This window comes from Camelus dromedarius, chromosome 2 (genome assembly GCF_036321535.1).
Source record: "Camelus dromedarius isolate mCamDro1 chromosome 2, mCamDro1.pat, whole genome shotgun sequence".
Lineage (NCBI taxonomy): Eukaryota > Metazoa > Chordata > Mammalia > Artiodactyla > Camelidae > Camelus > Camelus dromedarius.
In genome coordinates, this window is record NC_087437.1 from 23724485 (window position 1) to 23738805 (window position 14321).

Consider the following 14321-nt stretch of genomic DNA (forward strand, 5'->3'; position numbering starts at 1 on the left):
AAATGTCTTGCATTAAGAAAGGAAAAAGTGTACACCCATTTCAGAAATGACAGGATCAATGTTAAGACTCATTGATTAAAGCCATGTGAATGCTAACGAAAATTTAAAGAGGAAGTAGAAATACAGACATTACCCCAATTCTTTCAGAGTGTAAAGCAATATAGAACAAATTCCAGCCTTTTTCTTTAGGTCAGAATAGTGGTATGCTGGGGCTAGCTTTCACAGGCCAACAAGGGCCAATTGTGAGTATCTCTTTCCAACTGTTTTCAGTGACATCACATTGGTAGATTGAAATCAGCCATGATGGGAGTATGTTCACCAAGGTAAGCATCAATCACTGTAAATCAAGGCCTTTTACTCTCCCCTGGAAAGCCAATAACAACATTTATCAGCACAGCACTGGTTCAGATTAACCCTGATTCCATAATTCAACCAGAACGTTACAAAAGGAGAGAATTACAGAGTAAAATCACTCATGAACATAGATGTAAACATCTTTAACAGTCAATTAATATATCTCAGCAAAAACAAACAAATAAAACATTATGATCAAGTGGGACATGGAAATATGACTGATCTGTTAGGACTGCAAGGTTAGCTAAATAATTCAGAATAAATCAATGTAGTTCATCAGCTTATCAGCATAAGGAGAAAACGATGTGACCTTATCAGCAGATGCATAAAAGTTATTTAATTAAATTTAAGTTGGTAAAAATCTCAGCAATTTAAGAATAGAACTAAAGTGCCACAATCTGATTAACAGTATCTACCAAAAACCTAGAGCTGACAACCTATATAAGGGTGAACTATCAAAAGGTTTCCCCTTACAGAAAGTTGGGAACAAAGTAAGGATGTCTCCTGCCAATACTTTTATTCATCATTATTCTGGAGGTCCTCCTCAGTTCAAAAAAGTGGCAAAAAAGAGAAAATCTCTAAAGATTGGAAAGTGTAAAATATAGTTATTTTTATTAGCAAATGATGGTTATGTACACATAAAATCCAAAAGTCTCTACAAAGAAACAGCTACAACTGGTAAGTGAGTCTAGCAAGGTCATAGTATGCAAGTCAGTATACACAAAATCAGTTGTATTTCCACAGACTAGAAACAAAAATTAGAAAATATAATTTGAAAGCTGTCATGTACACCAGCATAAAAACATCAAATATCTAGTTTAAAAAGATAATGAAAAATGTGTAAGACCCCTCCTCTGCTAACTACAAAACTTAGGTGATAGAAATTAAAGATATACATAAAAGAGAGATACACCATGTTTTCAGAGTGGATGTTTCAATATTGTTAAAATGTCAGTTCTCACAAACCAATCTGTGGATTCAATGACATTCTGAACAAAAATCCCAGGAAGTTTTTTGTTTGTGTTGTGAAACATGGGTGGAGGGGAGTAGCCAGTCTTCTAAGTCTTTTAGCAGTGTTTGACTATTTAGGCTACTCTCATTCTGTACATTAATAAATGTTAATTTAAAAAATTCTCGTGTAACCTCAACTTTCCTGCTAAGCTAGATAGTTCAGAAAATAGCCTGAGATGCAAGCACGAGGAACATCCACGTTTAAGGGGTGGGCACAGGAGCAAGTCTAACAGACTGACAATGAGTGGCACGAGGAGGGGAATCAGCCCCCAAGAACGGGTTGTCCGCAAACCAGTCGACGAAAGAGCAGAGTTCAAAAGGGAATTGTTAACAACACCTAATGCCCTGGAGAAGTCAATTCAGATAAGGCTCAAAAGGATCCCTCACTGAAATAAAGGAATGGTGGAAATGCAAGAGAAATCACAGGGAGTTGGGTGGTAAATAGGAGGTGAGGAAGTGGAGGAAGAAAGGAGAGAAAACTCAAGCTTTGATATGAAAGAGCAACAATAAAACTGTTATAAAAGATAGAGAGAGATATGTGATTGAGGGAGACTTGAGGGCAAAGAAGAGAATCCTGAGCATGTTTAAATACCAATAAGGGAAGTATTCTTGGGAGGGGTTCCCAAACGTGGCTGCACATGAGGACCACCTGGAGAGCTTTTAAAAATTACAGGGCCTTGTGTATGTGGGGGCAGAGGGTATATGGGACATCTCTGTGCTGTGAACCTAAAACTGCTCTTAAAAGAATTCTGTTTTTAAAAAGCTGGTGCCCAGGCTGTACCTTAGTTGAATGAAATCAATCTCTGGGGATAGGACAAAGCATCAATAGTTTTTTAAAGCTTCCAGGTGGTGGTTCCAGTGTGTAGATAAGTCTGAGAACCACTGCACTGTTCTGGCCCTTCTCCCACTTGAGTAACGATTAAACATACCTTGAGTTTGTTACAACACAGATTGCTGGGCCTCATCCCCAGAGTTTCTGATTAGGGATGTCGATAGGTGGGGCCCATGAATTTGCCTTTTGGAAAAGCTGCCAGATTATGTTGATACTAACTCAAGGGGTATCACTCTGCTCTAGGGAGAGAGATTGAAGATAAAGGGGAGAAAGGAGATCATTGATGGGACAAGGTGCCGTGGGAGGAGGAAAGCATCCAGAGCACCAGTGGTTTGGTTGCCTTTTTGATGCAAGGAAAGGCAGGTGCCTCTTCCTTTGTGACAAAAAGGGGAGAAAAGAAAGTACGAATGTGAATTCAAGTAAGTTTGTTGGTGGATTAGCAGGAAATTAGGGAAGGTCTACTTTGATGACTTCAGGTGTTTTAAGATAGTATTGGTGGTATTGGAGTCGTCCCATGTATCTGACACATACATTGTCATAAAGTGATAATCTACAATTCCTCACGTGGTAGCAAAATTAAATTCTAGACAGCTACCTCCAGGTTACATCGATATCCCAAGAAGTGTGTGCAGTTGTAGCCATATTGATCCTAGCACTTGTTTTCTCATGTAGAAGCCAATAAAGCAAGGCTCTCCCACCAGTGTTTCTAAGATCTGCTGCATAGCAAAGGTAACTCTTTTGCTTAGAAGTAGGAATTACCTTTGGACAGTCGTTCAGTGGACACTTGGCTTACAGACTTATGGAATCCAAACCAAACCAAACTAATCTAAGCCCAAAACTTCTCTAGTCGTCCAGTAGTTTGAATACTAATTGTCCAGAATTGTTTGACTACTGATAACTGTCCTGCAGGCTTTGCACGTGGAGCAGTGCCAGTTGGTCCAAAGGCATTGCTAGTTGCACTGGGAATGCTGATTCCTACAGGATGGTTTGATACAGCTCTGAGAAGACCGTCCTTCAAGGGCAGAAAGAGCCAGCAAAGCTGACGTCCCACATGCACTTCCAAAGGCAATAAATACCAAAGTCCTTGGTAGAGCTGGGGAAGTTCCCAGTGGTAGCTCCTGCGAGCTGGCATAATTCTTATGATTTCATTAAATCGACAATACATTCTGTAGTAGCTACCTAAATATCTCCAACCTTGACATTTGAAGATGGGGTAATTTGGATGATTCCAGCGGTCCTCTAACATGTTTAATAAGCCTCCTTAATTTTTTTCCACTTGGGCCTTTCAGAAGCTCATGAAATTCCAGCTGAAATCTCATAATTTAGTCTAGTGCTAAGATTCTCAATGTGTGGTCCCCATCAGCAGTGGCAGTAGCTTCACCTGGGAGCTTATTAGAAATGCAGATTATCAGGCCCCACCTAAGAGGTGCTGAATCAGATACACTGAGAATGGGGTGCAGCAATCTGTGTTTTAATAATCCCTGCACATGATTTTGATGTGTGTTAAAGTTTGAGGCCCACTATCTTAATGAATGTCCAGAAATTAATAACTGGGAGCACTGGCATTTCTCCAAAATGTCAGCAGCCATTGGTCAGTGATTTATTTTGGTGAGTGACTTGGATAGTATTGGCTAGTATGATCTGCTTTACTCAGAGGCTGATAGAGTGTCATATTCACATAAGTAGCTGGTGAGACTAACAGGTAATGATTTCTATGCATAATAGCATCTTGTTTTGAAGTACATTTTGAAATTCCAGTTACTTTGCTCTAAAACTCTATTATAGACCAACTTTCTGCAGCTTTCTGCAACTCTTCTACCAATGTTTCATTGTGGATATGTGGATATTTGAACTATGAACATTCAATTAAATATGGCTATAATAACACTAACGTTCACTAAATGTTCAGTATGCACCATGCACTGTGATAAAAATGATCTAATTTCATGTTCCAAGCAATGCTTTAATTAGTTATTATTACCACAGACGCAGTTTAGAGGGGATGAGTATCTTACCCCAGTGGTGCCAAATGCTGATTCAGTCAGACCTGATGGAGAGAGAAAAGCAGATGTGTCTTCCAGGGATTGTAGGCAGGTAAGTTTCATAGCAGGAATTAAGAATGAGACAGATAACTTGGAAATTAAACTGCTCCACAGAATTTAGGAGCAAAAATTGTGGTATTTTCTCCTTCTTTTTCTTTTTTAACATTTTTTATTGATTTATAATCATTTTACAATGTTGTGTCAAATTCCAGTGTAGAGCACAATTTTTCAGTTATACATGAACATATATATATTCATTGTCACATTTTTTTCTCTGTGATCTACCATAAGATCTTGTGTATATTTCCCTGTGCTATACAGTATAATCTTGTTTATGTATTCTACAATTTTGAAATCCCGTCTATCCCTTCCCACCCTCTGCCCCCTTGGCAACCACAAGTTTGGATTCTATGTCGATGAGTCTGTTTCTGTTTTGTATTTATGCTTTGTTTGTTTTTGTTTTTATTTGTTTTTTTGTTTTGTTTTGTTTTGTTTTTAGATTCCACATATGAGCGATCTCATACAGTATTGGTATTTTTCTTTCTCTTTCTGGCTTACTTCACTTAGAATGACATTCTCCAGGAGCATCCATGTTGCTGCACATGGCGTTTCTTCTTTAAATTAATTTGATTCCAAGTCTCTTCTCACCATTGTGGTGAGAGATTCAGTCTCATGGTTTTTTTTTTTTTTTTTTTTTTGAGGATGTGTGTGTGTTGTCCTCCAACTAAAAGGTCATAAAAGACTGCTAAGGAATGTTACAGAGTATAGAAAACTGAGGAGAAGATCATAGACCAAGGTCCTGTGGTCCTCTTGAAGGCAAGGGCTTCTACTTCCTCCTGACTAGGCCAGAGTATAGGGTTTTTTATGTCAGTCTCCCAGGCCAAGCACCCAGTAAACATCTGTAGGCATACATGTGGGTCCATTTCCCTCTGGATCACTGAATGGGAGTAGGCGACTGATCCTTACCCCCTGGCAATAGCTGCCTCAAGTCTACCCCTCTCTCTTTAGATGGGCCATTTCTGACACCTTCAAATTTTTTATTTCATCTATCTGGAATGATCCAAGTCATCCTTGTTCCAAGCATGAGTTTTTGCAAACAAAAACCTGCTATTTTCTTCCCCAGGTGGAAATCCTTACCATTAGGACAGGATTTACCTAGAACTTGAAATGAGAATCTTTGAATGACAAGGGCTGCTGTATCCAGACGCTTGTAATAAGGAAGAATAGCCTTTGTGTGGAAGTATTTAGGCCTCATTTTACTATATTTCACTGAGTCTTTATCTCTTTTATTCCCCTTAGGACAGGATCTGCATAGTTCTGATGTAGAGTGACCTGTTCTTTGAACCTTATCTCTCATTGAAACCTACCGTATCTAAGAATCATCATAAATAATTACCAGACAGTTATACAATGAGATAGAATTGGAAAATAAAATCATATATTAAAAACTATTTCATAGGTAACACTGACTTAGTCAGTTTGACCTGCTGTAACAGAACACCATAGACTGAGTGGCTTACAAATAACAGAACTTTTTTTCTCATAGTTTTGAAGGCTGGGAGGTCCAAGATCATGATTCTGGCAGATTAAGTGTCTGGTGAGGGTCACCTTCCAGATTCATAGTCAGCTGTCTGCTTGCTATAACTTCACATGGTGAGAGGGCAAGGAAGTTCTCTGGGACCCCTTTTACATGGGCACCAATTCGATTCATGTAGGCTCCATTCTCATGAGCGAATCACCTTCCAAAGGCCCACCTCCAAATACTGTCACATTGGAGATTAGGTTTCAAAACTTCAATTGTGAGGGACACAAATATTCAGTCTAGGGCAAACACAAATGAAGAAAAATCACCTGTTAAATCATGTGATGGATTGTGAAAAAAAATGTTCACAATATTTCACAGTGCCTCCCATCAAGAAGTGGGATTTCTTTAAACGTCCTTTAAATGTGCATTTAGCCATGTGACTTGAGTTAGCCAATGGGACATTAACAAATTTGATGTAAGTAGTGACTTGAAAAGTGCTTGTGCTCTCTGGCTGCTTTTAGAACCCAGCTATCCTGTAGAGAAACGAGGCTAGCTATGAGTAAGTCCTGTCCTGAAAGGAAGACTGGCCATGGCTTTTTCTAATAGAGTGGGCTAACTCTGATACATCGAAAGCCACATAGTTTTTGAGAGAGTTGGGCTAGCATAGACTAAGAGAGATTGAGATAGTTTAAAATGGAAAGAGACTTCTGTCTCCAACTTTCAGTAGGTAGGAAGAAGGCTGCAAAAGCTACTCAGTTAAAAACATGGCCATTTCATTTAGAAAGGGAAAAAAATAACTGAGAAGGCAAGAGTCCAAATCCCAGGGGGCACAGCCACAGAGAACAAGGGACTAGAGAGCCACTACCAGAGGGCAGAATATTCTCTGTTACCAGAATAAGGGGAACTGGTCCCCTTCTCAATTCTCAAATTGCTATTGACCAATGACTGCTATGAAGATAGTATTTGTTTATTGTGGTTGTTTTGACCTTGGCTTACTAGAGTTGAGTGTCTCTTTTTAGTTTTAAAGTCTCTGAATCAAGAGGAGCTGCATGCAGTATCTTCACTTGCATTCACAGAAGATGCAGATCACGTGATACTGGGCTTGAACCTGATGCCATAGTTGAAAGAGAGTTTTGGAAGTTCTGAGAGGGTTGAGGATACTTTGCATGTGGAGAGAATGAAATAATTGTAACCAGAGGGTCTACAATGATAGATTGCAGGGGATTAAAGAAAAACACACACACAATATTTTGCAGCAAATTCCATAAAGAAATTGAGTCTATTTTTCCACTCCTCCAATCTGGACTTGGCTATTTGACTTGCTTTGGCTAATGAATGGGACATTAGTAAATATAACAGAAACAGAGGCTTGAAGTGAGCGTGAACATTTGAGCATGCTTCCTTGCTGCCTCTGTAATATAGTCATCATGTGTAAAAGCTTTGGATAGCTCCCTAGATGATGAAAGCTATGTGGCCTATTGCCTCTGTTGCCTCAGACAACAGCCAGACTTCTGAATGAGGCCATCTGGGATGAGACAGTCCCCAGCCAATCTGTTAATTGACTGCACGTGCATGAGTGAGCCAGGTCTTGACCAGGAGAACTATACAGCAGAATCCTAGACTAGATACAATCATCATTTTAAGTTCCTAAATTTTGGGTTGGTTTATTATGCAGAAAAAAATCATACAAATAGTTTTAGTGAAACAAAACTTTATTTAGATACTCTAAGTGAAAGTTGTTTAATCTTGCTGAGGTGTGGCGAACTTTATTGCCAGTAATCTCTGGCATAATCTTTCAGGATGATTCTTATGACCAAAGTTCAAAATACATGTAGTCCTAGGATGAAAATGAAAAATAAATGTCATTAGATAGGCTTAATAATAGAAACGGGTACAGACCTTAGACATGAGAGTGCTTTTTGGGTCCTGTGTTATAATAACATGATTATAAAACATATTAAAATAGAATTCTGAGGATCAGAACTATTAGGAACTAACTTCTAAGGGCTTAACAATGATTGATTGACTACTCTTAAATACACTAAAATAATACATTTGAATATAATGGTCCTTAGAGAACAGCAACTAATTCCACCTCATTTTCTCTCTTTATTTTTTCATTCCTATACATTCAAAATAGAAAAATTTATGAAGAGAGAAGGGAAAATTTACCATTTCAATTCTCCCAAGGTCTGCCATTAATATTTTGGCTCAAATTACTTCCAAATACGCAACTGGTATTATAATATGCTTATATGCTGCTTTTTTTTATTCACTGCATAGTATATGCTGAATATTCATGTCATTAAAGTTCATTTATGAACATTTATTTTGAGTCTTTAGCATTCTGTTTTAGAAATATCTCTTAATGTGCTTAATACATCTCATACCTTAAATTTTAGGTTTTAATTTTTTTATTTATTAGAGTGAAGTTTGCTACATAGGATATACATTTCTATTTACTAGAATACACATAATTGTTTGTATGCATCTCCTGATGTTTTTTGGAAGAAACTAATGCATATGAAAATATAAACATTAATTTTTTTGATAGATGTTTTCCATTTGTTCCCCCAAAATTGCACCTGTAGCTCATGAGTGTTTGAATCCTTAAAACTTCATCAGCATTCAGTTCATCATTCGGGGAAATAAAAGTGAAAAGGGATATTTTATTGTTTTTTTTCTTCATGTTTTTGAAATGTTGTTAATATGGTTATTGGTTATTTGTATTCCTTCTTTAATGGCTGTATAAATTAGTTTTTCATATTCTTTGTCCATTTCCATTTGGAATTTGATATTTTTTTCTCATTTAAGTAAACATTTATTAATATAAGGATATTAATTCTTGGTCATATTTGAAACATATTTTACTCTATTATTTGCTTTTGAATATTTAATGGTATGATCTGTTTTGAGGTACAGAAGTTTAAAATATTTCTAATTTAGCAATCCGTTACTGTATGATTTACTTGCTTTGAAAGTTCTTTTTCATCCAGAGACCAGGTGTGGATCTGTTTGTTCATTTATCTTTGATCAATAATTCAGTATTTCTTTCCTTATGCTTCCTTTGGGTTTGTTCTGTTCTTTTACTAACTTTTTGGAGATAGGTACTAGGTTCATTAATTTTCACTTTTCTTCTTTTCTTCAATAAGTTTTTACAGCTATACATTTCTCTTTAACATTTTTAGTTATATCCAAAATTTTTAACATGTCATATGCTAGTTACTATACAATCTGATGTATTTTTAAAATTTCATTACACATTACTTTTTATCCCTGAGTTATTTACATATTTACATATGTACAAAGTATTTTAAAATGTTTCTTTATCAACTTCTGATTTAGTATTACTAGCTCAGATATCATGGTCCAGATGACACCAATTCCATGAGACTTGTTTCTTGGCCCAATAGGAGAAAAATTGGTGTTAAAAAAAAGTTTGAGAACAATGTATACTGTCTACTTGCTTGATACAAAGTTTTACATCAAGCTTGTTCATTTTGTTGTTCAAATTTAAATAACTTTACTAAGGTTCTGTCTTCTGCATCAAGTAAAAATTGAAAAGTATGCACCCACTATAATGATGAGTTTGTCACTAACCACATACCATTTTCTCTATATTGAGGTTTATATTAGGTGCACAGGAGCCTAGGATTATTGTATCTTCTTTTGAATAGAACTTTTATCATTATGTAGTTACCCTCTCTGCCTCTGTCCCTAACAGTGTTTTTTGTCTTAAAGTCTACTTTTTTACCTGGTAATAAGTTAGCTTTATTAGCTTATTTGTGGTTAGTATTTTTCTGTTAATTTTCCCCATATTTTCTTCTTTCATTTTTTTGTCATTATAGTAATTTGTCTCCTATACAGAGCCTACAGATAATTTAAAAATCAAATTGAGCGATATGTATCATTTTACTTGCAAGCTTTGACCATTTATATTTATTGTGGTAATTATAAAATATTGTATAGAATATATTTAATTGACATCTTAATATAACTGAATAGGTAGATTTATTTCTACCATTTTAATTCCTATTTCTGTTTGCCCCATTTTCTCTATGCTTTTTTCTCTTTCTTTTTCCCTCAAATGGATTTTTTATATGTTTGCTTGCTTGCTTGTGTTTTATTCTCATTTTTCTCTCTACTAGTTTGATGTACAGTCTATTTCATTGTTTTATTGGTTGTCCATAAAACTAACATTCATATTTAACTTAACTCACCTCCTGAACAATACAAGGACATTACAACATTGTAATTCTGATCATTTTCTCACAGTTTATATAATTTTTTCCCTATTATTTTAGCTTTGCTTCTTTTTGACCTCACAAATTAGACATTTGCTGTTGTCAGTGGCGCGATATCATGTACACACGAACACCGTGAGGAGAGAAGCGAAGCAGTTCTCTGTTTATTGATTCTTAGAAAAGGATTTATATAGAACATGCATGGTGTCTCACATATCATCTAAGTTATAACAATGTTAATAATTTTAAGCTATTTAGGTTCCCAGGCTCCAGGTTCCCAGGCTTCTGCAGTAAGCACAGGTTATTACATGATCAAGGACAGATTGTTTTAAAGTTTGTCATGAAACTTCATTAAGTAGGCCATCTCTTACCCAGCCGGCTGTGCCTGTCTTAGGTTGTCCTCCTCTGAGGATCTTACCCGTCATTGGCTATCCAGCCGTCCATACTGGATACATTAAATAGACCATCTCTTACCCAGCCAGCTACGTGACATTTCTCACAGTTTATCAGTTCAGCCCATGGCTTATTCTCTAGAGCCTTCAGGCGGGGGCCTACAGCTATTATTATTTTTAATTGAGGTATAATTGACATATAACATTATGTTAGTTTCAGATATACAACATAATGAGTCAATATTTGTATACACTGCAAAATGACCATTACAATAAGTCTAGTTGTCATCTGTCATCATACAAAGTTACAATTTTATTTTCTTATAATGAGAACTTTTAATATTTACTATCTTAGAACCTTTCAAATATACAATGTTATTGACTATAGTAACCATGCTGTACATTACATCCCATGACTTATTTATTTTATAACTCGAAGTTTGTACATCTTGACCCTTAACCCATTTTGCCCATCCTCCAATCTTTTCTCTGTATCTAGTAGTTTAATTTAGTTTTGTTTGTTTTGTCTTTTAGATTCCACATATCAGTGAAATCATATGGTATTTGTCTTTCTCAGTCTGACAGATTTCACTAACTATAAAACCCTGGAGGTCCATCCATGTTGTTGCATTTGGCAAAATTCATACATTGTGACAAAAGACAAGATTTCGTACTTTTTTATGGCTGAGTAGTATTCCCGTGTGTGTGTGTGTGTGTGTGTGTGTACACAACACATCTTTCTTTTTCACTTATCCATTGATGGACAATAGATTATTTCCATAAGTTGTCTACTTTGAGGGTGCAGTATTTTCAAGTTAAATTTTTTATTTTCTAAGGGAAATACCTGGAAGTGAATTACTGGATCATATGGATGTTATATTTTTAATTTTTTGAGAAGCTCTGTACTGAATTACATAGAGGCTGCACCCGTTTACACAAGCAGTGCACAAGGTTCACTTTTCTCCATGTCCTTGCCAACACTTCTTATTTCTTGTGTTTTTGATAATAGTCATTCTAACCAATGTGAGGTGATATCTCATCAAGGTTTTGATTTGCATTCTGCTGATGATTAGTGATGTTGAGTACCTTTTCATGTGCCTGTTGGCCATCTATATGTCTTATTAGGGAAAATGTCTATTCAGATCCACTTCCCATTTTTAAATCAGAATGTTCATTTTTTAACTATGGAGTGTATGAGTTACAGTTATATTTTGGATATTAACCCCTTACTGGATGTATAATTTATAAATATCTTCTCCCATTCAGTTGGTTGCCTTTTCATTTTGTTGATGGTAACCTTGATTTTTAGTTTGATATAGTCCCACTTGTTTGTTTTTGCCTTTTATGTCTTTTCCTTAGGAGTCATATCCAAAAATCCTCACCAAGACCAATGTCAAGGAGCTTATCACCTATGTTTTCATCCAGGACTTTTATGGTTTCAGGTCTTATATTCAAGTCTTTAAAATATTTTGAGTTAATTTTTGTGCATGATCTATGATAGTAGCCTAATTTTATTCTTTTGCATGTGGCTGTCCAGTTTCCTTAACACCATTTATTGAAGAGACTGTCCTTTCCCCATTGTATATTCTTGGTTCCTTCATCATAAATTAATTGACTATATAGGCATGGGCTTATTTTGGGGGTCTCTGTCCTGTTTCATTTATTGAAGGGGCTGTTTTTCTTTGTTTGTTTGTTGTTGTTGTTGTTGTTGTTTTTAACATTTTTTATTGACTTATAGTCATTTTACAATGTTGTGTCAAATTCCAGAGTAGAGCACAATTTTTCAGTTATACATGAACATACATATATTCATTGTCACATTTTTTTCGCTGTGAGCTACCACAAGATCCTGCATATATTTCCCTGTGCTATACAGTACAATCTTGTTTATCTATTCTGCATTTTAAAATCCCAGTCTGTCCCTTCCCACCCCCTGTCCCCCAGCAATCCCAAGCTTGTACTCTATGTCTATGAGTCTGTTTCTGTTTTGTATTTATGTTTTTTTTTTTTTTTTTTTTAGATTCCTCATATGAGCGATCTCACATGGTATTTTTCTTTCTCTCTCTGGTTCACTTCACTCAGAATGACATTCTCCAGGAACATCCATGTTGCTGCAAATAGCGTTATGTTGTCGGTTTTTGTGGCTGAATAGTATTCTATCATATAAATATACCACATCTTCTTTATTTAGTCTTCTGTTGATGGACATTTAGGCTGCTTTTTTATGTCAGTATCATACATACTATTTTGATTACTGTGGCTTTTTAATATAGTTTGAAATCAAGGGGCATGATGCCTCTATCTTTGTTCTTCTTTCTCAAGATTGCTTTGGTTTTCAGGATCTGTTTTGGTTCCATAAAAATTTTAGGATTGTTTGATTTCTGTGAAAAATGTCTTAGGAATTTTGATAGGGATTGCTTTGAATGTGTAGATTTCTTCGGGAAATATGGACATTTTAACAATATTAATTCTTCCAATTCATGAGTACATAATATCTTTCCATTTATTTGTATCTTCTTTAGCTTTGTTCATGAATATCTTATAGTTTTCAGTGTACAGGTCTTTCACTTCCTTGGTAAATTTATTCTTAGTTATATTATTCTTTTTGAGTCCATTTTAAATGAGAGTCCTTTCTTAACTTTTGTCTCTGATAGTTCATTATTTGTGTATAAAAACACAACAGCTTTTTGTATATAAATTTTATACCTGTACCTTTACTGATTTAGCTTATTAGTTCTAACAGTTTTTTGGTAGAGTTCTTAAAGTTTTCTATGTATAAAATTGTGTTGTCTGCAGATAATGACAGTTTTATTCCTTCCTTTCTAACTTGAATACGTTTTATTTCTTTTTTATCATTTAATTGCTCTAGCAAGGTCTTCCAATACTCTGTTGAATGAAAGTCAGGAGAGTAAGCATCCTTGTCTTGTTCCTAATCTTAGAGGAAAAGCTTTCAGCTTTTTGCCATTGACTATGATGTTAGCTGTGGGCTTGTCATATACGGCCTTTATTATGTTGATGTGTGTTCCCTCTATTTTGTTGAGTGTTTTTAACATAAGTGGATGTTGAATTTTGTCAAAAGCCTTTCTACCTCTATTGAGATGATTATATGCTTTTATATTTCATTTTGTTAATGTGTCTCATGTGGGTAGATTTGCAGATGTTATAATTCCTTGCATCCCTGGAATTAATTCCATTTGGTCATAGTTTATTATCCTCTTAATGTATTGTTAAACTCAATGTGCTCATTTTCTGTTGAGGATATTTGTACCTGTGTTCATCAGGGATGTTGACCTGTAATTTTATTTTATTGTAGTGTTACTGTTTGGTTTTGGTATCAGGGTAATGCTGGCCTTATAAAAATGAGTTTGGAAGCATTCTCTCTCCTTCAATTTTTTGGAATAGTGTGAGAATAGGTATTAAAGCTTCTTTAAATGTTTGGTAGAATTCACCAGTGAAGCTATCCGATCCTAGACTTTTGTTTGTTTGGAGGTTTTTCATTACTGGTTTAATATCCTTACTAGTAATCGGTCTATTCAAATTTTATGTTTCTTCATGAATTTGTCTCGGAAGAGTGTATGTTTCTGGGAATTTGGTCATTTCTTCTAGGTTGTCCAATGTGTTGGCATATAATTGTTCATAGTAGTCTCTCATAATCCTTTGTATTTTTTGGTATCTGTTGTAGCTTCTGATTTATTTCTGACTTTATTTATTTGATCCTTCTTTTTTCTTGATAAGTCTAGGTAAAATTTGTCGATTTTACTTATCTTTTTGAAGAAACAGCTCTTAGTTTCATTGATCTTTTCCATTGTCTTATTAGTCTATATTTCATTTGTTATTGCTCTGATCTTATTAATTCTTTCCCTCTACTAACCTTTGGCTTTGTTTGTTCTTTTTCTATTTCTATTAGGTATAAAGTTAGAT

The 14321-nt window shown here is 35.5% G+C and overlaps 1 protein-coding gene across 1 annotated transcript in view; it reads right to left on the reverse strand.

Annotated features, from left to right (window-relative positions):
• Positions 1–7463: 7463 nt before the first annotated feature.
• LOC105096761 (phospholipid scramblase 1) overlaps positions 7464–14321 on the reverse strand; it is a 31701-nt gene continuing 24843 nt past the window's right edge. The window contains exon 8 of the mRNA XM_010989165.3: positions 7464–7601. Coding sequence (XP_010987467.2) covers positions 7505–7601 — 97 coding nt within the window. The 3' untranslated portion in view covers positions 7464–7504. The remainder of the gene's footprint in view (positions 7602–14321) is intronic.